General features: G+C 38.8%; 3 protein-coding genes across 3 annotated transcripts; all 3 read left to right on the forward strand.

Moving 5' to 3' along the window:
- The first annotated feature begins 1,564 nt into the window (after nt 1-1,564).
- LOC134099428 (extracellular calcium-sensing receptor-like) lies at nt 1,565-5,122 on the forward strand. The gene is made up of 5 exons (XM_062552300.1): nt 1,565-1,846; nt 2,509-3,321; nt 3,400-3,627; nt 3,713-3,836; nt 4,209-5,122. Exons 1-5 carry the CDS (start codon nt 1,592-1,594, stop codon nt 5,120-5,122), a joined length of 2,334 nt encoding a protein of 777 aa, XP_062408284.1. The 5' UTR covers nt 1,565-1,591.
- Nucleotides 5,123-5,373: 251 nt separating this feature from the next.
- LOC134100032 (extracellular calcium-sensing receptor-like) lies at nt 5,374-8,813 on the forward strand. The gene is made up of 6 exons (XM_062553080.1): nt 5,374-5,387; nt 5,820-6,108; nt 6,288-7,103; nt 7,215-7,409; nt 7,572-7,695; nt 7,909-8,813. Exons 1-6 carry the CDS (start codon nt 5,374-5,376, stop codon nt 8,811-8,813), a joined length of 2,343 nt encoding a protein of 780 aa, XP_062409064.1.
- Nucleotides 8,814-12,342: 3,529 nt separating this feature from the next.
- Nucleotides 12,343-23,264, forward strand: LOC134100034 (extracellular calcium-sensing receptor-like). Its single transcript, XM_062553082.1, has 10 exons — nt 12,343-12,353; nt 12,543-12,684; nt 12,942-13,046; nt 13,307-13,361; nt 13,923-14,031; nt 19,918-20,188; nt 20,462-21,277; nt 21,512-21,742; nt 22,113-22,236; nt 22,351-23,264. Exons 1-10 carry the CDS (start codon nt 12,343-12,345, stop codon nt 23,262-23,264), a joined length of 2,778 nt encoding a protein of 925 aa, XP_062409066.1.
- The last annotated feature ends 1,832 nt before the right edge of the window (nt 23,265-25,096 follow it).

Here is a 25,096-nt window from a genome sequence, read left to right on the forward strand (position 1 = left end):
TTTTTAAGAATAAAAACTCGATAGATTCGACAAAAAGGTTGAAATAGCAGAATCAATGTCAGCACAAGACTCCTCGCTGCGTGCCGCTTCGGCGCTCCTGATTGGTTCATCATTTTTTGCTCCCTGGAAGGAGTTTGGATTGCCCTCGAGCCCAGACCCTTGTGTGGAGCTCAGCGAAACGCCTCTGGTGGAGCATGGCGGAACTACAAGGGTCTGGCGAGAGTCAGGCTAATGTAGCCTATGAAGCCAGTGAAGGTAATGGCGCGAAATACATGTATGCCACCGTGTGACACTGTAATGCGGAAAACATGAAGCTGTATCAACTTATAAGCATGACATTTGATACTGTAATGTCAATTTGTAAATTCTGTGTTGCCTACATGTATTTAGAACAAGGCCTTCTGCCGACATGAGCAATATGCTGTTTCACCTTGTAGTGGCGCTCGACCTTATTCCAGCCCTCCAGACTGCGTAGCTGGAAAAGTGCTTAAGCCATGGCAGAATGCGCGCAAGAGTTATATATACTGTATATGAAACGCCCAGATTTTGGGGTTGCTCCACCCAAAACGCGCAACTCTCTCTACCACACGTAAATGGTCGATTTAAGTGGATGGCAGAATTCTCTTAGAGGGAAATGCGCGTAGTTGCGTGTTTTTTTGGACTTACGCACCCTTACACGCATGGGAGAATTCCCCCCATACTACTTAGCAACCTCCATAGCAAGCTGCGCGGCGGTCATAACAATATTATCATTTAAGATTAGCATAGATTATTGCACCGTTTTCATGTTTGCTGGAAGATGTAGCCTATGACCACATTAGGCTTAGGCTATAGCCTACTCCATCATGGCTACACCGACATCTAGGCTACATCTGCCATGCCTGTTCTTTTCTACTTGTGAGAGTCCCACTGTGTCTGCTGCCTGCACAAAACCTTCAAAACCTGATGTTCTATACATCTACTCTTTATGATATCTAACACTACTACTAATACAGCCACCTGTTCCCAGTCATCTGGCCTGTGTGCTAGAGAAGTGCCCCACCCCCACTCCCCACTATGATATAAAATCAGACCAAAGAATGAATGGTCTGATAAGATATTAAAATGGTGTTCCTGTGCAAATGGTTTCTTATCACACTGGTGCCCGCTGTGAACACCCTCTGCAGGCTTTGGAGAGAGCATGACCCTCCACAGCTCAGCATGGATGGGGACGTGATCATTGGAGGGATTTTCTCTTTCCACAACAGCTGGATAGAAAAGAGGCCCTCATTTACCACAGGGCCAGAACACCCACAGTGCAAAAGGTGAGCAGTCATCAGAACTTAAAAACAACCTGGGAATTTCTAACTAAGCTTAAATTGTAAATAATGCTCTTGCGAAATGTGCCTCACTTACAACACAGAGGGAATGAGCATATCTACTGGCTTCATTTAATCAAATAATGGCATAAATTAATTTCATTTGCTAATTTAATTTAGAATTGGCATTTGACATTAACTGAATGTGCAACTAATGTATTGTGAATGTGCTCACTCTAACTAACATTATTTCCTACAGTTTAAGCCTCAGAGAATTTCAGAATGCACAAACTATGGTATTTGCCATTGAAGAAATCAACAATAGTACCATTATTCTTCCTGGTGTGCAACTCGGATATAGGATCTATGATTCGTGTGGTTCTGTGGAGATGGCAGTGAGAGCTGCTTTGTCTCTGATGAATGGACAGGATTATCCAACCAACACTTCATGTTCTCATCCAGATACTGTCCAAGTCATCATAGCAGAGACATCATCCACTCCTACAATTGCTATTTCTGCAGCAGTTGGACCTCTTAATGTACCTGTGGTAGGACTATGTACAGCATTTCTGATCATTTGATTCTCAGAGAATTATTTTGGTTTGTGTGTGTTTTTACCTTATACCTGAAGGACCTTTGTATACTTCAGAGCATCTATGAGCAAATGCATGATATTTATGTATGGACGACACAGTGGTCGGTTCACAGAATTACTTTCCCCCTGACACATTTCAACTAATCTCAATTTACAGAACAAACTGCCATTACTAAATGGATCTAAATGGATGGTTGATATGGCCAAAGGCCAGTCGTTAGTTCTAAATGGATGGTTGCTATACGGCGAAAAGCCAGTTGTTAGTTCTCTCTCCCCTTGTCAAGCGGGCATATCCCAGGACTCTTTAACAAGTTTAGCAAATTAATATTCAAGTGTGATACGGCCAACAAATTGGAACTACTTCATATGTGTGGAAATAACATACGGTTAATTACTCCCTTATAGAACACAGGAAAATGAGGAATTCAACCAAGCAGTGAAATAAGACATAATATTGTTAAAGTATGTACTAAAGTTCACTAAGTGGGTATTGATTGATGCGTGCAAATTATGTGTGTATAAAAGGCAATGTATACGGCAATGTCAAAGAAAGTTATAAGCCCCTAAAGATGGAAAATTATTATTTTTTAAAAATGTAATTGTTGTCTCTTACAGATCAGTCACTTTGCTACATGTGCATGTCTCAGTGACAAAAAGAAACATCCATCCTTCTTTAGAACCATCCCCAGTGACTACTACCAAAGCAGAGCGCTGGCCCAGTTAGTCAAACATTTTGGCTGGACCTGGGTAGGAGCTGTATGCAGTGACAATGACTATGGGAACAATGGGATGGTCACTTTTATCAAAGCTGCCATGGAGGAAGGAGTGTGTATCGAGTACTCTGAACCATTCTTTAGAACCAACCCAAGGGAACACATTTTGAGAATAGTTGATGTTATTAAGAAGTCCACATCAAAAGTCATTGTTGCATTTGTCTCTTACTCTGATATGGAAGTCTTATTGAAAGAACTTGCCACTGAAAACATTACTGGTTTGCAGTGGATTGGTAGTGAATCCTGGATTTCTGACAAAAATATTGCAAGAGGTCAATGGCACAATATTTTACAAGGCTCTATGGGTTTCGCAATTCCAAAAGCTAAAATAAAAGGCTTGGAAGAATTTCTTGCTAATCTTGATCAGTCAACGAAAATACCCCTCTATCAGGAATTGTTAGAGACCATATTTGATTGTCAACTTAGTAGAAACAGCCATATGGGCAGAGAACTCTGCAGTGGTAATGAACGCCTGAGTGATGTACACAACCAATACACAGATATATCCGATTTGCAAATTGCAAATAATGTTTACAAGGCAGTGTATGCCGTTGCCCATGTTTTGGATGGCATGAGAGTCTGCACAGGAACAGGGAATGAAACATCTAGTGGTAAAACCTGTATGACATCCACTGATGAAGTCAGACCATGGCAGGTAAACTACATTTTTGAGATACAACAATAAGCGATGAACATGTGAAACTATGTCCTTACATGATCACCATTGTTAAAGGTTCTTGAAAACATGAGGAATGTGCATTTCACCATCCAAAGTGGAGAGGACATGTATTTTGATGCAAATGGAGACCCTGCAGCTAGGTATGACCTGCTCAACTGGCAACGGGGTCCAGATGGTGAAATAAAGTTCAATAAAGTGGGCTTCTATGATGCTTCTTTACAAGACCCTCTTCAGCTGTCAGCAACAAACAGCAGCATAGTCTGGACTCAAGGCCAACATGAGGTAAGATTTAGACAGACATAATACACTGAGTAAACACAGTAGCCTTTAAAGCAAATTATAAGAAACACTGCCATTTGTGACACAGGTGCCTGTGTCTGTGTGCAGCGAGAGCTGTACTCCAGGCACCAGGAAGGCTGTACAGAAAGGCAGGCCTGTCTGCTGCTATGACTGTATACCATGTGGAGAGGGAGAGATCAGCAATGAGACAGGTATTGGAACAGTGTAGTAATGACAAATAATGAATATGCTTCATGCAACACAGGGTTCAAGAGATACTGCGGCACAGAATAAAAATGATCTGTGCTAAAAGAATCAGTGGAAATTCCCGTATGTTATCTTTTTATGAACACTGGTCACACCAGATGTGTATTATGTTGCAATAAGTCATTATTACATTACTATAAGTACTATGTCAACATACACCTGTAAGATAAATCACCCATAAAAACAGCCATCAAAACATTAGAAATGCTAGTTTTTCAAATATCTTAAGTATAGATTATTACAGTTTATGTAAATGTTGTGTCACCAAGTTTCATAGACGAAACAAAAACAGTATTTACATTGTATATTGTTTACAGATTCAGTCAGCTGCTTCAGATGTCCACTGGACCTCTGGCCAAATACACAGAGAGATGCATGTGTCTTAAAGTCCATGGAATACCTTTCATTTGAGGAGGTCATGGGAAGAGTTCTAGTGTCTTTCTCATTGCTAGGTGTGTCAATGACTTTGTGCACAGCAGTAGTTTTTTTAAAGAACAAGGAAACTCCCATTGTAAAGGCCAATAATTCAGAACTTAGTTTTCTTTTATTATTTTCATTAAACTTGTGTTTCCTTTGCTCTCTTACTTTCATTGGTCGGCCCTCTGAGTGGTCCTGTATGTTGCGTCACACAGCGTTTGGGATCACCTTCGTTCTCTGCATCTCCTGTGTTCTGGGGAAAACAATAGTGGTGTTAATGGCCTTCAGAGCCACTCTTCCAGGCAGTGATGTCATGAAGTGGTTTGGGCCTCTGCAACAGAGACTCAGTGTTCTTGGCTTCACTCTCATACAAGTGCTCATCTGTGTCCTTTGGTTAACTATATCTCCTCCATTCCCATATAAGAATATGCATCACTACAAAGACAAAATCATTCTTGAATGTGATGTTGGGTCAGCTATAGGATTCTGGGCCATATTAGGTTACATAGGACTCCTTGCTCTCTTGTGTTTCATACTGGCTTTTCTGGCTCGTAAATTACCTGATAACTTTAATGAGGCCAAATTTATCACATTCAGTATGCTGATATTCTGTGCAGTCTGGATCACCTTCATACCAGCGTACGTTAGTTCCCCTGGAAAATTCACGGTTGCAGTAGAGATATTTGCCATACTTGCTTCTAGTTTTGGCTTACTTTTCTGTATTTTTATTCCAAAGTGTTATATTATACTACTCAAACCAGAAAAAAATACAAAAAAGCACATGATGAGGAAAATGCCAAGGAAATCCCTTTAGAAATCCATTGTACAAGCACTTTTCAAATGTTTCTGTAAAAATGTTTTCACCAAAGAACTCAAAATATCATACATAACACTCAGTGCAATAAAATATAATATAATTTACCATCTTGTCTTTTTGACTGCAATTTCTAAAAAGATCTGAATTATAGCAACACCCTCATATGAGCCTTTTCTGGGTGGCAATCAGGTTACACCTGAAATCTCCTGAGGCCCTTCAGTCTTTCAGATTTGCTGATCTGAATTGAGATGTGGCACATATGGTATAAAGAGTCTGGTGATAAGACCTACTGCTCAGAGTGATGCTACTGCTAAAGCTGCTCACCTTGATCTCCCAGCTCATACGAGCTGAGCCTGTCTGCAGGCTACAGGGAAGTGCATTACTGCCTGAACTATCGGAGATCGGAGACCTGATAATTGGCGGAATTTTTACATTTCGCACTGGTTATGATGGAGAGATACCTTCATTTCAAAGATTGCCAAATGAACCAAATTGCAAAAAGTGAGTTGAGTCGTTACTTCATACATGTAATATGCGCAGCTTGTAAAGATAAACTATGCAAAAAACTTTTTAAATAGTATTATAGTGTTTAATAGTAAAATAGTATTGTATACTTACTAATACTCATACTACCAAAAGTGAATGAAAAGCTTGGTGCCTGTAACTGATTAATTAATTATTTTTCTCTTCACAGTCTTAATTACAGAGAATTTAAATTTGCACAAACAGTTATATACGCAATTGAAGAGATAAATAAAAATCCAACTCTTCTCCCACAACATAGATTAGGGTATAGAATCTACAATGCCTGTGGATACTCGAACATACTAAGGTCTGCAATGGCATTAGTAAATGGTGTGGAACACGTTACTGAAGGAAAGAACTGTTCAAAAACAGTCAGAGCACAAGCTATAATAGGCCACTCAGGCTCCAGCCCAACTGTGGGTTTCATGCGAATAATAGGACGTTTTCATGTCCCAGTGGTAATACTTTCCATTTACTATTTCCATAACTGACTTCAAGCTCCATTATGCATGCTATTGTGTTTCCATTGGTAATAATCTCAACAAATATCTGATAAACTAATATGCCAAATGAATATGATTTGTGTCTACTGTACAACTGTACAACATTTTTCAATTTCTCATTTTTCATTATACAGATCAGCCACTTTGCCACATGTCCTTGCTTGAGTAACAGAAAAGAGTTCCCCTCCTTCTTCAGAACCATTCCCAGTGATTACTACCAAAGCAGGGCTATGGCTCAACTTGTCAAACACTTTGGCTGGACCTGGGTTGGAGCCATAAGTAACGCAAATTATTATGGCATCAATGGGATGGCTGGCTTTGTGAGAGCAGCAAAAGAGGAGGGAGTGTGTATTGAATATAATAAGGCTTTTGAGAGCACAAATCCTGAACATTCAGTTCGCCAGATAGTAGACGTCATACGAAACTCCACATCAAAAGTGGTCGTCACATTTATGTCTCACAGGGAGATCAAAGTGTTAGTGGCAGAACTGCACAAGCAGAACATTTCTGGTCTGCAGTGGGTTGGCAGTGAAGCATGGCTCACAGATGATTCCCTTACAGACAGTGAAGGGCACACGTTTCTCATTGGATCCATAGGTTTTACTGTCAGCAAGGCACAGATTCCTGGTCTGGGACCTTTTCTACAGAACCTACACCCTTCCCAGTATCCGAACAGTCTTTTCCTGAGAGACTTTTGGGAATCAGTCTTTGTCTGTTCTCTGAATCCACCAATGGAAAATGATGATAGAAAACAGTGCAATGGATCTGAGCATCTCAGAAATGTCAATAATCAGTTTACTGATGTGTCTGAGCTAAGGTTCACCTATAATGTCTATAAAGCTGTATACGCTGTGGCACATGCGTTACACAATCTCCACACTTGTCAGCCTGGAAAAGGACCCTTTATCAATGGCACCTGTGCTGGAACCACTAAGATACAGCCCTGGCAGGTTAGAAATAAAATTATTCTTTGCATTCATCACACCACATTACTGATTCCTGTTTTAAATCTACTGATGTGTTGATGTTCTATCTTTTTTATTTCTTTTTCTACATTTCAGATATTACAATACCTACAACAAGTCAATTTCAGCACAAAACAGGGTGAGAATGTATATTTTGATGAACAGGGAGATTCTCCTGCAAGATACGATCTAATAAATCTACAAAATGTCCATAAAGGAACTATGGAGGTAGTCAAAATCGGCCATTACGATGGATTTTTGCCCAAAGGACAACAACTCAAAATTCGAAATGTCAGCACAGTTTGGGGTGGAGGGTTCAGAACAGTAAGACTCTCTAACTTTATTTGCCTTATATGGCATCCATAAGGCAGAACTACTGTATTTACCATCTTTCTATGGATGGTACTAAATGTCCATCACAATAAATACAAATAAATTAAAATGATGTTGCAGGTGCCTGTGTCTGTGTGTAGTAAGAGCTGCCGTCCAGGCACCAGGAAGGCTTTGCAGAAAGGAAAGCCTGTCTGCTGCTACCAGTGCATACCATGTGGAGCAGGAGAAATAAGCAACACCACAGGTAATGCTACGCTGTTTTTTATCTTGATGTTGATGCTCCATCAAAGAAGAATACTGTGGTATTCAATGCTATCAACTTTTAGCATCACATATACTGAAATATATCTTCACTCTGTGTCCTCCTAATTCATAAATATGCAAAACTACTGTAAATATACCATATTTTATCTGAAAGCTCTGAAACCCTCAGGCTGTTTCTTTTATTCAAACACAGATGCATCTGATTGTCTGAAGTGTCCTCCAACATACTGGTCCAACTGGAAAGGTGATCAGTGTGTCTTAAAGACAATTGAATTTCTATCCTACAATGAAGTGATGGGAATAATTCTAACATTTATTTCCTTGTTGGGTGCCAGTTTGACCATGTTAATTGCAGTTATTTTCTGCCAGCACAGACATACACCTATAGTCAAATCCAACAACTCTGAGCTGAGTTTCCTGCTGCTCTTCTCACTGACTCTGTGTTTCCTTTGTTCTCTTACTTTCATTGGTCGGCCCTCTGAGTGGTCCTGTATGTTGCGTCACACAGCGTTTGGGATCACCTTCGTTCTCTGTATCTCCTGTGTTCTGGGGAAAACAATAGTGGTGTTAATGGCCTTCAGAGCCACTCTTCCAGGCAGTAATGTCATGAAGTGGTTTGGGCCTCTGCAACAGAGACTCAGTGTTTTTGGCTTCACTCTCATTCAAGTGCTCATCTGTGTCCTTTGGTTAACTATATCTCCTCCATTCCCATATCAGAATATGAATCTTTACCCAGACAGGATAATTCTCGAGTGTCATGCAGGTTCGGCTATAGGATTTTGGGCCATATTAGGTTACATAGGACTCCTTGCTCTCTTGTGTTTCATACTGGCTTTTCTGGCACGTAAGCTACCTGATAACTTTAATGAGGCCAAATTTATCACATTCAGCATGCTGATATTCTGTGCCGTCTGGATCACCTTTATCCCAGCATATGTCAGTTCTCCCGGAAAATTCACTGTGGCTGTGGAGATATTTGCTATTTTGGCATCTAGTTTTGGTTTATTATTTTGTATTTTCATTCCCAAATGCTATGTTATAATTTGTCGGCCAGATGAAAATACAAGGAAGCATATCATGAGAAAGAATGTACATTAAATGCTTTGTGTTTTATCTGTGATTCCTTAATTCTTTAATGAGCTGATTGTATTGAAATTCTTGTCATTATTACAGTAATAAAATAAAGCAATGAGTAACAACTAGATCGTTGCTCAACCATTGTTCTCTAGAACCCTTCATCACACACCATATACAGAAAAATACAATGAATGCATAAGCCAGTTCATATTACTGTATTTTTGAGAGAACACATTTTTAACACAGGTTTGTTTACATAGTAGCTTCACTTTGCTCAAATGCTCAAACCACAACCTAAATTCCTAAATGACCAAACATTGGCCATTTCAACAGCAACACATTTCATCTCAAAGCAATTTTTGCTGCGTTATTTGAAGCAGCAACAGGTCAGAACCCTCATGTTGCTCAAACTTTGCATGCAGGCCCTAAAGACGGCAACGTCGCCCTCTGGTGGATTAGTAAAATAACAGAGCAAATCACCCCGCTCACAGTGTTCACATTACAGCAGTCCAGAGAGGGATGTTAGTAAATGGACAGGTGAACACAAGCAGATTAATCTTGATAATGATAATAGCACCATACATTTACATAAAATTCAAATGTGGTGATATCACTCTCACAAAAACTAAAATCATTATCAATTATCATTTCATTCACAACATGTCTGCCTGGTTTGAGGTGTGAGATACCACATGCTACAGCGTCTCTGGTAATTCAGAGGTTAAACGGCATCCCATGTTCTCACATTTCATTAGCAATGTTATCATCTATCACAATAATGTGGAATCTATGATTTGAAGAGGTTTCATGAAAATGGTGTAACCTTAAAACAGATAATTCATGTCCAACTACATCATCTGTACACTGACCCACACGTGCTTGTGTGTAGTGTGGTGCCGCGATATTAAATTCCGTAAATGTTTTTGCCCAGTAATTACATTAGCATTATGCATTCATGCATTGTGTGTTGCAGGCCATTCAAATTATACTTTATGGTAGAGGCAGGCTTCACTCAGTCTCCTGTGTTCACTTATAGGCCAAACGTATAAGTTCACTCAGAACAGAAAAAAGGCTGCACTTGGCATATAAACGTGTTTCATTGCACAGACGCGTTTCAGCTTAGCGCCTTCCTCAGTGTGCTCAAAAGACCCCATAGTATAATATAGAATATCATATTTATCAAACTCTATCAAGGTAGGTCAACACAGTATACTGTAGTATTATCAACTATTATCATGCATTCTTGCAAGATGTACGAGTTTTGTTCCATGATTTACAATATGCACAGAATGCAGTTTGATACTGATTTTCCTGATAATGGCCTGAAAAAAGATGGCAGCAAATGTTGCTCATATATTGCTGTATGTCATTCAGCAATAAATGTGCCTTTCAAGGTGTGCAAGCTGTCTAATGTGCCCAGAGGATGCAGAGTCCATCATTTACAAAAAAAAAAAAAGAATGGTCTTACCACAGAACAGTTTTACATTTTGCCTTGGTGCATCTTCAATGAGCTAGGGCCCAGATAAGATGATAGCATTTCTGGATCATGTGTAAATAAAACGTTTCAGATGTTTCATAAAAACATAGCCTATTGCTTATGTACTTTCATTTTCAATTAACCACCCACAGAATTATATGAAAGACGTGATTCATAGTTCAAAACCCATTGCTACCGTCATATTTTTCCAGAAGTCATTATAGCAAATATCCTTGATAACTGACCAAGATGGAGTAATGTAATCTATTCACTCCGTTTTAACACTGTCTGTTAATAGACTACAAAATTATTGGACCTCCAAACAGTATTCTGAAAAGCTGTATAATAATATTATCCCCATAATACTGCACTCATAACATTGTGTACAGCCAGGGACAAGTTTGGTGAATATGGCCAAAGCCTCTACTTGCATGCCTGAGGCCTGAGGAAGAGCTAGTGGCTCAAAACGTTGCTTGTCAATACATTTCACTGGGAGCTATATACTGGTGCGCGGATACTTTTGATCTTTTTGCATCTCTACTTGCATGCTATCACTTTCAGAAGGTTTTGGCTGTCTGATGCTAAGCTGTGCAAACCACACTAAAGGAATTGTTAACATCATGTTGTGGCTGGCTTCTCTGAAAATATCTAACTATTGTAACCATCATAGCAGTGTGATATAATGCACAATCTAACTGAAGTACACCTTCGGCAGTACCATATGTATATTTTACTCTCCCTCTTTAAACATATTGTTTATTGACTGCTTTGCTCTGCTACCCTCAAAATATAAGACACATATCCGTAATCCATGATTACACTATACTAGGATACAGACTATATAGACTGCATGACACATCCACTGTGACTGTCATAATTAGAATAATCTGGAACATAATGTAGATGTCTATGTCAGCATACTGTATGGCTATTAAGTTTGAATAGAATATAGGAAAAGATACTTAAATACCCTACTTTTTCAACCGTCTCTGATATAGGCTTAAAAGGAATATCGTTTGTCACCTGCCATCATGTTGTGTTTCAGTGGGATGTTGTGTTAGCTAATCCTAAATGTTTATATACTGTATCTAAAAGGCTAATTCATTCAAAGCCTTTCCAATTATGTCTGTATAGCTGTTGATGGGTGTGCTGTTTAGGGAAGCAACACAATTTCTTTGGCCTACAGCCTACTTGAGTATCTGGATCACCGCCACTTGGGGACTGGGGAGTTAAAACATTGTCTGATAATGGTCAGATAGAAAGTTTCCTTCAAAAACATGTCAGACTGTTGTTGTTCTAGGCTAGCAAGAAATTGGCAAGTAGCTGACGATGTCTTACCAGGGTGTGAACCACAGCATTCACAGAACAATGCAAACGGGCTCTTATCCCTGTGCAGGCCCCAATGCAGGTGGATGAAAAAACTTAATCTCCTGTGTGAAAAACATTCTGACTGCTTTATTTACAGTACACAGGAAATACCCATTTTATCCTGTGAAGTGAAGATGCTCTACAATGCTGGCCTTCTAGTGAAGTATATAACTGAATGTTACATGCATGATCAAATGATTCTTAACCACTGACATATACTGTAGACTTGTTTGGTTAAGGGTTATTCAATAGATGTCAGATGAAAATAATTTGCCATTTGGCTATTGTATAAGGTTGTTGTTGTGTACGACACACAATGGGTCTTAGCGTAAACAACTTGTCAATATGCACAGCTGAACTACCATTTGTGCGTCCTTTTTTTGGTGATGTGATGAAGGCTTTGTGTACAAGTCAGGTATACCTTTGAGAATTGGTCATCCTTCCGCAAATTTAAATGGCCTACTTCCACTGCCTGTGAGGGTATAAAGGTAAGATACCCTCCAGGACAGTGGATCTTCTTGAGACAAGCTTCATGAGGAGATGAGGGTAGACACACTAGTACTCTTTGCTCTTCTTATAAGGGCTCTTAGTCCACACTGCACAGGTCTTTGCTTTAACAAATGTTCCGTTCAGTTCAAAGTGTTTTTTGAGATGCACTGTTGCAGTGATATTGCTTTCGGTCAGTATAGAACAGAATACAGTAGAATGGTTGAAAGGTGAGTTTACATGCGGATGTTTAAAATATTTATTTTCTTGATTTTGTCTTTATGAGGTTATCAGTTCATATATTTCAGTGCCAATGCTCTGTTAGAAGTCTGTGCTCAACAAAAGATCACTTTTATTGTAAGAATTTTAGCCTGACTAGTTGTTGTTGCCTTATGCTATTTGTCTTTTACTTTTTTCAGATCTGTTGAGATGCAGAAGTCATTTTGTGATCTGATGCCCATCTCAGAGAATATCAATAGAGCTTCAACTTTTGACAGTGTGACTATGCTCAACAACAGTGTCTGTGGAGCCCTGAGCCTCCAGGGGTCTGTGCTGGAGAGTGTAAGTGAGGGGCGCGGGAACCAGTAAAGCTGCAGCAGAGACTTAATCAGACTTCCTCTCTGTCATATGCATTCATTCAACACTGGCATACTGATTCCTTTTAGTATACCAAAAATCTCATTGCAAGGGTCTTACTAAGGATGTTATTATTGCTACTCTGGTAAAATGCTATCCTTGATGTAAACTGTGTGTAACTGTGATGCAAAATGTGTTTCCAATACCTCTGTATGCATCACTTGTCTACATTTCCCCTAAAGATCATGAAGCTGATCATTTCTGCAGCTCTGGCTAACGGCTCATCCCTTGTCACTGTTCTGGCACAGGTCAAAAATCATTGGATGATAACGGCTTGCTGTGATCTGGTAAAGGCAAAGCAAGCTGTTGCACAAGTCATCCCTCAACAAGCCATGGAATTCAGACGGTGCCATAATATTATAACATTTTCTACAAGAGGACATTTCAAAGACAAACTGATGTGTGTCAAAAACAAAACAGAAAAACATGCTGCCATGATGCAGAAGATTTGTCTGTGCTTGAAATGGTTACATGTTCCACAAAGTGCCTATCTCTGGTGCCTCTGCACAGCACCCATCTCCAGCACCATGTCTGTGCCTGTATGCAGGATTACTACTCTGTGCAGCTCTGTGTTGCAAGCTTCTGCCAAATGCTGTGGGGAGGTTTGCGCACAAACATGCCCCATGTCCCAGGTGAAATGTGCAACAGCAACTGTGTGACTACTAACGGTCACAGCCCTGTCTTCCTCTGCTTCAATAGATTTCGATTGAAATATTTTTAAAAAAGACTAAAAGAACATTCTGTAAATAATTTCATCAAAATGCTGATGATTTGTGTAAATGTGAAAAGATGATAGATGTCGTCTTTTTTAGGTTATTGATGATGTCTTATTGGAAAAAATACAGTCAGTGTTCAGTCAGAATGGTTGTTGGAGAGGATGGAAGGGCACACATGAAAGACAACAGATGTTTCAATATGGTTTAACTTCTGAGATGAAATTGAGATGCTTGCATGGTAAGGAAGACCGTTGAAAGAAACTGGAAATGCTATAGTTGATAAAGGTCAACAAAAAATTCCAGACATCCTTTCTTCTCACTTACATCTTACTTATTTACTAAACAAATAATTGTTAAATCATGAACATACAGTATTATTTCATGTCAGATCTGTCCACAATACTGTCCAAATGTCTTCTTTCATGTCTGTTCCCTGTCTTTCTTTAGATGTCAAAGTCAACAGACTTCAGCAAAGCTGGATAGATGGTGCCAGTAAGACTGTATCCCTCAGAAGGATAATGGGATCACTGCCAAAATACCTGCTCTTACTGGGAATGTGGGTGTCACTAGCTATGGCCTCTGCTGTTTATCTTCAAAAAGGACTTCCTGTCCCAAAAGCTGCTTTGTCCACACTTCAAATGTTATGGCTGTGTTTTATGCACAGTCTCCATATAACCCAACAGCCATTTGGATGTTCATTTACACTGCTGAGGAAAACACCTGGACTCACTTTCATTCTTAGCATGACTTGTGTTCCAGGGAAAAAAGCAGCAGTGTTTATGGCCTTCAAAACCACAATTCAAAACAGCAATATCATCAAATGGCAACACCCTCATCAGAGGCTCAATGTTTTTATCTATGTACAATCTCCTGTTTGTGTAATGCTGTTGACAATTACCTATTCATTCCTGTTTTTAATAAATATAAAGGACTATTTAGGCAAGATTATTATGGAATATGATTTAAGTGCTGCAGCAGCTAACTGGTCATGTTTAAGGTATTCAGGAATAGTAGCCTTGTGTTTACTGCTGGTTAGTCTCATCACCCATATACTCTGTTTGTGTCTCATGAAATGTTTTTATCTGAAATTATTTGTTTATATGACCCCAATGGTTCCATTGACTGCAGTTCTGCAAATTGCTAGACCACCAAGAAAATATGCTTTTATCATTAAAATTGTCTAGACATTGATATAACAAAAGCTAATATGATGCTTTAATAGGGACATATTTTGTTTTAAATTGGGTTATTTTGAAACGGATGTGGTTATGCAAAAATAATGTATAAAATTAAATTATGTTTCACCTTACACTGCACTGATGACTCTGAGACCGGCCTAACAAATGATGTCATATTACCCAGGGTTCAGTATTACCAACCATATATATGTGTGTATATATATATGTGTGTGTGTGTGTGTGTGTGTATATATATATATATATATATATATTTGTTTTTAAGACCTCAGGTGGGAAAAGAGTCAGCAACTAGCCAAGCCATTTTGAAACAATTTGCTTCACCTGTTTCGGAAATTCAAACAAGATCAGTTATGTCTTTAACTGGTCAGATTTATATTGGTACATGTTTTTTCTTTAAACCTAATATGACAATGTTATGCCATCAATAATAACAACAATAATAATAAAAAAACAAATCAAGCAATGTACCTCCATGCATCTTGCTCTTTAATTTTGGGTGTTATGTGTATGATTATTTACACATGCAATAAAGGGCAGCGTAACACTGCAAATAGTGCAACAATTTTAACCATGCCTCCAGTAGCTGTCTCCAACTGGTAAAACAAAAATGCAATCGATGTATACCCAATTACCTTCAATTTTAACAAAACAAACCATTGAAAGTAAAAATTCATGTGGTGAATGTGTATGATGAATATAGCCCATCTACTGTAAGTTTTTGTCAGATCCATGTGCTACTGGAGCAAAAGAGCACTCTGAACAAACAACCTAATGGTGCTTCAGGCAAGCATTGAAGAGCAGGCTTCTGAAGTTGGTCAGTTATAATACTGCCTATCACTATCTCTTAGCTCTAGTTGTAGTATTATTACTATTGTTGCTATTATTATAGATAATCACAAAAGTTTCATTGTACAACGTTTCCTTACATATATCAATCATTTCATAGTCATAAGTTTAGCAGGGTTCACCTGACAACATTGTAGTAAATATTAGTGTGGCTCCAAACATTGCTTTTTTTGGGGGGGGGGGTTACATAATATCTCATGAAATACAGTAAGTGATTCCCAGTGTGGGACATTCACACACCACTAAATGCACTGTGTTATGAAACAATCCTTTTCTTCTTACATCCAATATCCAACTAAAAATACAAAAACAACATGGAACATAGTTTCTTATTATAAACTGATACATGCATTTATGGGAGGGTGAGGGAAAAGTTGGAGCACTGCACAAACACAGGAGAGGAGAGGTGCTAATGGCGATTGATTAGGCACGCCGCCATGTATAAAAACAGTTTTGCATAACAAAAAGTTTTTCTGTTAAAAGCAGGTTTAATCCAAATTCCGGTTAAATGCGTCAGTTACAGAAACTTTAATTGCTGAATCAGTACTCAGAGCATCATTTTCTTCATTGTAAGCCACTATGTCAAAAGCAACTTTTAACTTTGGTTTGCCTTTCTAGTATCGTATTTTCAATTTCATGACATCCACTTCCCAATCTGCTAAACTAGGGTATTAAGTCAAAGCCCTAGTCTACATGCAGTAAATTAAACATGGAATAAAACTACTAAGTGTGTGTGTGTGTGTGATTGTGTGTGATCTGTACTGTACTATTGCTGTACAACAAATTGCCCCATTGGGGGACAAATAAAGTACTGTAACTTACTTACTTACTTACTTCCCTGCTTGTTGCCATTTTATCATCATGTATGATAGTTAAACTTCTTTTTAATGACTCAATTAGTTAATTCCATTCAACTGTGCTTATGGTTCAGTTGTGGACTCGCATTTTGCTTTGTAGAGGGGGCAGGGATGGGTGGTGAAGAGCACTGTTTACGCAATGAAGTGACATCTTAGTAAATTCCACGCAATATGGCACAGTGTTTGCTTTCTTTGCATAGACGGCCACCAGGCATGGCTACTGATGTGAAAATCAGGCAATTCCGGTCACCAGCCGATCAATAGGTGCATTTACCACTGACATGTGCTATTGAGCCCACGCATAATACACTGTGAAGTGATTTAGGGATTTAGAGGGAGGTACAGAAAAGAAACCTAAAATAGAGCTTGTACAAGACTATTTTATCTGCTAATTAGCGACAATTCTGATAGCGTATTATACTGTTTAAATGTAGTTTGTTTATTTGCATAAGTGGAACATGTAATGTCAATACTAGCTATGGATATAGTCTTGGCTATGGCTATGTAAAACAAAGACTAGGTAATTGAAAAGAGGATGATCTATTATTTTAGGTAGACATTCTAAAAATTACCCAGATAGATTTGTTGGTACTCAAAATATTATAACTTATTGGATAAATTATTGGATGTTAATACAGTTTCACCTTAATAAGAGCCATTTGGTCTTATATTCAGTCATTAAGTCAATTTAAGTAGAGAAACTCTGTTTTGTATTGCTGTGTGCACCTAAATTAACATGAAACAGAGAAATAATCAGAGAAAACTATAGATTTTAACAATTTAAAAAGGTAACCGCTATCACAGCATCTCCGAATAGCTTGATATTCCTGTGACAACAGATACATTGAGTATGAGGTATCACTGGATGTGACTGCAAGAGGAAAGGAAAGTGCAAACTGGAAGACAAAGGTCCAAGGTCAAGGTACATTAGTGCAGGGTTCGTGGTGAACATGTTTTTTTTTAACAGTTAAATTTGAATGAGCTGTGTTAACATTACATTCTAACAATGATGCCTTCATCAAAATCACGTCCACTGTATGTTCACGGAGAACTACCCCCCCCAAAAAAACTGTTTGCGACTGTTTGATTAGATTCAGACTGACGGAAAACTGTTTACAAATGTTCGCCTATGTTTGCGAATTTGAATGCACCTCTATCCCAATGTGTAGCCTATTCGTTAGGCTATGAAATGTGTCTCTAACGTATTTGAATGTGTAATCATATTTTTTTTTTCTAATATAAATTGTCAAATTATTGGCTTGATGAATGAGTGCTGTAAATTTGCTATTGGGTAACGACTGAGGTGGTATATTCAAATTTGGGTCGATGAGAAAAAGGCTGAGAACCACTGCATTAGTGTTGGTGGTTGGTGGCGACAGATTAGACACCATCTGTCACCATCTGTCACCGCGGGCCTCTTGGAGGACACCACGGTGGAAAGCAAAACATATAAAAGCCAAACAACAATTGGCTAAAACAGATCGACATATTGTCAAGTCACAATCAGCTCTATGTTCATTGCTTGGTTCTGTTCTGATGCTGCTTTGCTGCATCTGGCCCCAGATTCCATGAATCTGTACAGGGCACAATGAAAGCTCAAGACTAGAACACATCTTGGAGCACAACATACAGACACACATGATGAATGTAAAGCTTTGGGCAGCTTCAGATTATTTAATAGAAATATTGAGGGGTTTTCTTTTTTCATTAAAGGATACCCACAATTTCAGCCATGACTGTATTTCAAACAAAAGGTTGATATAATTGTAAGGTCAGAGCATTAACCTACAGAGGTCACAGTGACGAGCCTAAAATAGTCTCAGGATAGACGTTCTGTACTGATATACCCTGCCTGCACTTAAGGGGAGACCCATTAATGCAATGCAAGCCCCCTCTGGTGGTTTTACTAAGAACTGACTCTCTGCGTAGACAGATACTTTAGATTGTCTGTTAAAAAAACAGACGCCTTACAGGTCCTCAACTGGCAGCTTAATTGAATAGTACCTCCAAAACAAAGTGTCATCTATGACCACAAAGAAGAACATTTGTAAGACACCAACCAAATGCTAGAGGAGTCTTTGGCTCCATCTGTCAAAAATTGTGGAGGGAATGTAATGGTCTTGCGGCGCTGCGGTGATTGTAAAGCGGGGAGGTTGTAGAGGAAAAAAGGAATCTTGAAGAAAAAAGGCTGGTTTCCAACGCCACACCACACCTTATGACATTTGATTGATCAAACATCTAAAAAAGAGGACAGTGACCAAAAGCACAGCTCCAAACTATGCAAGAAACATGTAGGGGATAAGCAGTCAACTGGAATTCTGTCTATGATAAAGTGGAATGGATATTTCTAAAGCCCAATTCACACCAATATTCCCGACGCGACAAGACCAAGTTGCAGCGGTGTGAATTAGAAGTTGCACAGAGTTGCAAGCCGTCTCATAGCATTCAACATGTTTAGTCGCAGTTGCAAGGTTTTAGAACGTCGCAGCTTGTCTCATTGGAAATCTTTGGTCTATACCCTACTTAAGTCACCCTGCTCTTTTGAATGGCACTGCATGAGGAGTAATCAGGGTTTCCATAATCTTAAAAAGTCTAACATGTTAAGTTTTAAAAACATTACAAATAATATGCAGTGGATCTAAAACACGCATAGGTAAGTTTTAATTATATTAATGTTAATTTTAACATTAACTTAACAGTAGTAATTGAATTATTTAATAACATGGATTTTAGCTGTTTTACACAGTAGTTCTTTCTCTCAATAGTGCAGATACAGTATCAACACGAGAGCCCAAACTCAAATAACCAACCAAACCACACAGTGATTTAGCTGTTCAAATTCACAAATATCAAAATGAGACTTATGTAGTCTCAACTGATACCAAGTTTGTAGCTTGTACAGAAGTTCAGACAACCAATGTAATTACTTTGCAGATAGTTCTGGGACTATTTAACTTAAAGCAGTCTTTATGATTTTGGACGGTTACGATTGTATGTCAATCTAGTTCTCAGTGGGGGATAACCAGATTAGTGATGTCACCAATGATGATGATGATGATGATGATGATGGTGTGATGACAATGATGTCCTTGAGCCAATGGAATTCTTTGCTGCTCCAGATTGGACAGAGAAGTGTTTATAGCCCCATGATGAACACGTTTTGAACTGTTAAAGGATGCATATTGTTAGAGGACTGAGGGATTGAGTTGTTTCTGCAATGACTAAAATAATATTTATAATCTTTGCTATTCTGAAAAACATCCGAGCCTACAGTCCTACGTGTAAAATGATAGGAAGTACTGGCCATACAGAACTATCAAAGGATGGGGACTTTATCATTGGGGGGTTATTCTCATTTGATAACTCAGCTCTAACCCCTAAACAGGATTTTAGAAAACCACCAACTATGACAGTATGTCGAAGGTAAGTAGAGATAGCCAAGGCAGAGAACATCTTTCCATGTAATTCTGAATTTAAGGCTATTTCAAAGTCTGTCTATATGGATGTTTTATTGTTAGTATCTTACTTATTCTATTGCAGGAAAAATTACAGGGAACTGAAGTTTGCTCGCACATTAATATTCACACTGGATGAGATCAATTACAACACAGGACTTCTTCCCAGAGTCACTTTGGGGTACAACATTCTTAACACCTGTGGAACTCCAAACCTGATGAGGGCTTCTCTAGAGGCAATGAATGGCGTAGAAAAACAACATAGATGCGGCAAAGTCCATGCATTCATAGGACACTCTTCCTCTGGACCCACAAAGCAAATAAACAAGATAATAAGCCCGTTTGGGATACCACAGGTTAATTAAACAAAAATATATTGAGATTAAACTAATATTAAAGATGATCTTAAATTTATTTCTGACTTCCTGTGGTTTTCTCATAATTTGAATATGCTTTTGTTTGAAAATATTTGACGTACTGTGGAAAGTTCCTTTTGTCTTATCTATTTCCAAAGTCATGTTTTCAAAATGTCAATCAGAGAACATCACTCAAAACTAAAAACATCACTCAAAAACAAAAAATATTTGTCAGTAACAGGAATTATTTTCTGTCGTGTCTCATTTGAACAGATCAGCCATCTTTCTACTTGTGCATGTTTAAGCAGAAGAGATATCTATCCAACATTTTTTAGAACTGTTCCGAGTGATCACTTTCAGGTCATTGCACTTGTCCAGCTTATAAAACACTTTGGCTGGAATTGGATTGGACTCGTCTACAGCTATGGAACATATGGCGCAAATGGGAGACAAGAATTCATTGAACAGGCCACGAAGGAAGGAATCTGTGTAGAATATCAACAAATTTACCTTAAAAAGTTTTCAGACATGACATTGAACAGCATTGTCAACGTCATAAAGACTTCCACCTCTAAGATCATTCTGGTTTTCATGTCCTCATCTTATATCAGAAGCTTTCTGTCTAGAATTGATTCTATGAATATTACTGGGAAACACTGGATTGGCTCTGAGGCCTGGGTGACAACACCTGCTCTGGCTTCTGTCAAGAACATGCACATTTTACAAGGCACTATGGGCTTTGCCATTCCAGAGGCCAAAATACCTGGACTTACTGAGTTCTTGCTCAGGCTGAAACCTTCAGATGCACCAGACAGTGCATTCATCAGAGATTTCTGGGAAACAACTTTTCAGTGTAGCCTGTCAACTTCAAATCAGACTCAGCACAAAAGGCTGTGCAATGGGTCAGAGGATCTACGGACAATTGCCAATGACTACACAGACATGTCAGAGAGTAGGACTGTTAATAATGTATATAATGCTGTGTATGCAGTAGCACATGCCCTTCACAACCTCTTGCAGTGCAACAATGGAACAAATCCCGCCACAGGGGATGGCTGCTACAACAAGACGAGCATTGAACCCTCACAGGTAAAAACACTAATATCATACTTATAATAACTATCAGGACAATCTCAATCATTTAGGGTCAATTAGATACACCCTAAAACAACGGGAAGAAAACATCACTAATGTGTTAGGTACATTATAGAAAAGTATGCTTTTTTTATGTTGACAAAACAAATGGCATCCCTCTGTAACTGGAAATGTATCTTGGGAAGCACAACTCAATAAAATAAACATACTTTAATTACCTTCTTTCAGGTGGTGCATAGCTTGAGAAAAGTCAACTTTTCCCTACTGTCTGGGGGAAGGATGTTTTTTGATGAAAATGGTGACTCAGTAGCACTATATGATTTAGTAAACTGGCAAATGAACAGAGACGGATCTGTTAACATTATCAACATTGGTCGATATGATGGATCTTTACCAAATGGAAAGAGATTCCAAATGAAGGAAAACATCACAGTCATATGGGGAGGAAATCACTCTGAGGTACCTGACATCATCATTTTAAAGAAAAAGGACAAATGACTAGCAAAGTTAGAATAGAACTGCTTCATTGCAAATGAACATTACCTGGAGTAAATTCGGCTTGATGTGACATTCTTACATCTGGTTTAATGAACACATAAGTATCATTCCCCTTTGATTTAGTCCAGCTTGACCATTCTGTGCTATTTTACATTTAACTTACTGAGAATGCCATGGCCAGTATTGAAATGACACCTTGATCAAGTACATAACAATACACTTGAACTTGAACTTTTGTTTAACTGAAAAAAACTGTTAAGCTTGTAATTTCATGATTTCATGATTCATCGATTTCATGGATGATCAGCACATGCCGTTTTACTTTCAAAAGGTGCCAAGATCTGTTTGTACAGAAAGTTGTCCCCCTGGTAGTCGCAAGGTTGTGAACAAAACAAGGCAAATATGCTGTTTTGACTGCCTACCCTGTGCTGATGGGGAAATTGCTAATAAAACAGGTCACTACTTTTCCAGACATATATACTTTTCATTTTAAAACAGATTCAGATGTTGTTGTATATTTCTTGTTGAAAATTAAAGCAATTGTGCATTTCTCATATTTCTCCTTACAGATTCTTCAGACTGTACGAAGTGTCTACCAGCATACTGGTCTAACAACAGAAAGGATGAGTGTGTTTTAAAATCAACAGAGTTCCTGTCATATGGAGAGACTATGGGGATGGTGTTGGTCGTATTCTCTTGTTTTGGTTTCTTTTTGACAGTGTTTGCAACAGTCATCTTCTTTGCTTTTCGTAAAACTGCAATAGTTAGAGCTAATAACTCAGAGCTGAGTTTCCTGCTGCTCTTCTCATTAAAATTGTGCTTCCTTTGTTCTCTTACTTTCATTGGTCGGCCCTCTGAGTGGTCCTGTATGTTGCGTCACACAGCGTTTGGGATCACCTTCGTTCTCTGTATCTCCTGTGTTCTGGGGAAAACAATAGTGGTGTTAATGGCCTTCAGAGCCACTCTTCCAGGCAGTAATGTCATGAAGTGGTTTGGGCCTCTGCAACAGAGACTCAGTGTACTTGGCTTCACTCTCATACAAGTGCTTATTTGTGTTCTATGGTTGAGTATATCACCTCCATTTCCTTTTAAAAACATGAAGCTTTACCAGGAAAAGATTATTCTAGAGTGTAAAGTTGGATCAACTATAGGTTTCTGGGCTGTATTAGGCTATATTGGACTACTTGCGGTCTTGTGTTTCGTATTGGCCTTTCTAGCTCGCAAACTACCTGATAACTTTAATGAGGCCAAATTCATCACATTCAGTATGCTGATATTCTGTGCAGTCTGGATCACTTTTATTCCAGCTTACGTCAGCTCTCCTGGGAAATTTACTGTGGCTGTGGAGATATTTGCTATTTTAGCTTCTAGTTTTGGATTGCTTTCATGCATCTTCTTTCCCAAGTGTTATGTCATTGTATTTAAACCTCAACTGAATTCAAAGAAACACGTGATGGGTAAAGTGACATCTAAGTCATTATAAAAAGATAGTTCCTTTAAATGTTGATTAAAAGCTTTATTAAAAAACGCTATTATTTATCTTGTCATTAATAGATATATAAAACACACTGGCAATCATTTATGAATGAACATATGACATACAGTAAAAGAGGAGTAGGACTAGGGTTGGGTATCGTTTGGGTTTTATCTGGTACCGATGCTAAATTGATACCTTTAAAACGTTGGCAGTGTCAAAAAGGTGCCTGAACTGGTACTTTGTTTTTAAACAAAACGCCCATTGTTTTTTGAAAGATAATGTAATGTAATGTCATGTAATTTGGAACACTGTGAAATAAAATAAAAGTTTTCACATTACAACTTTCCTAATAACTTTTTATGTAGATGTCAGTTAGCACATTGGACTTTGTGCAAACTGGGCTGTTAATGTTGTTTCAAAGCCTTTTGTTTGTTAAAGTTTATTTCGTTGTTGTTTAAGGAACTTAACATATTTGTTGGGGTTTTATTGTGTATTCTAATTGTAATACATATATGTTGGGTTACCTAGGGCCTGTTTTCTGTTACCCTGGGAAGAGGAGTTGGAAAGGAGCTTGCAACCCAGCTGTACGCTTTTGTGCATGTTTTTCAGTAAACCACCACTTCCGAATGAAACAGCTTCGACCAATCACAACGCAGAGCGGAGACCACCGGTTACCAGGCTGGGTTTTAATGTTTGTTTGTTTCGAATTCCTAACAAATTGTTTAAGGAGCTTAAAATTTATGTATTTGTTGGATTACCTGTGTGTGGGCCTGTTTCTATTACCCTTGGGAACAGGAGTTGGGAAGGGAGCCAAAGACCCAGCTGTGTGCTGTGTGCATGTTTTACAGAATAAAGCGAGCACCGAAATCATCTGCCTGTCTCACGTCAGTCACTACCCAAACAACCAATCACAACGCAGAGTGAAATTCCACCAGTCCCACTTGAGCTCAATGCAAATCAAACAGGCTAATAGGCCTACTGGAAAAAGCGCCATGCCAATCTCTAGCTAGAAGGGTATGTGATGATGTGGGGCTATTTTAATTCCAAAGGCCAAGGGAACTTTATCAGAATACATAATATCCTGGATCCATGAAATAGCTGGCCTTTAAAAATAAAAATCTGCCTGCCCCTGTGTAAGGGATATTGTGTAGGATTGTGAACATTTCATTGTGAAATTCTCCCATCAAGCGGTTACGGATTATATCGCAGCCTGTAGGAACTACGGAAGCCATATCGCACAGCAAAAACTCAGGCTGTGTCTGAAACATCAGTACGCACGCTGGGCAGTGTGCATTTTCCGGAAGTTACGTCAGAATAGACTGTCCGAAAGTCAAGCGCTCTCACTAGTTGGGTACTTCGTTTGGCGTGATTTCCAAGCGTCCATCGATGCATCTTTTTTGCCCTCAGATATCCCATAATCCATTGCGCAGCGCAGGTCAAGCTCCACACGTCATGCAAATAGTCAACACACCCCCTCCACGAGTCATGTGACGCCAACTAGTTAGTGCTGTCCAAATGTAGGTAGGGAGGCATACTGAGGAGCAAGCTAACGAAGACGCTACTGGAAAGAAGGTACTATCCAGCATGCACGCTTGACTTCTGAACACAGCCATAATGTCTAATTCACACCAAAGATCTGCGACGAGACGAAACTGTTGCGGAGGTGTGAATTAAATGCAATTTCTTTTACTCTCTATGATTAAACGTTGCCAGCATTTACAAGCAGTTGAACAGCATTCATTAGGTAGTGGTTGCAAGGTTTTAGAACAGCTCATCTCGTCGCGAATCTACCAAGGCAATGGGCCTACTTCCAGTCTCCTAGTCAAAACAGAAATGTT

Source organism: Sardina pilchardus, chromosome 13, assembly GCF_963854185.1.
Source record: "Sardina pilchardus chromosome 13, fSarPil1.1, whole genome shotgun sequence".
NCBI classification, from domain to species: Eukaryota; Metazoa; Chordata; class Actinopteri; order Clupeiformes; family Clupeidae; genus Sardina; species Sardina pilchardus.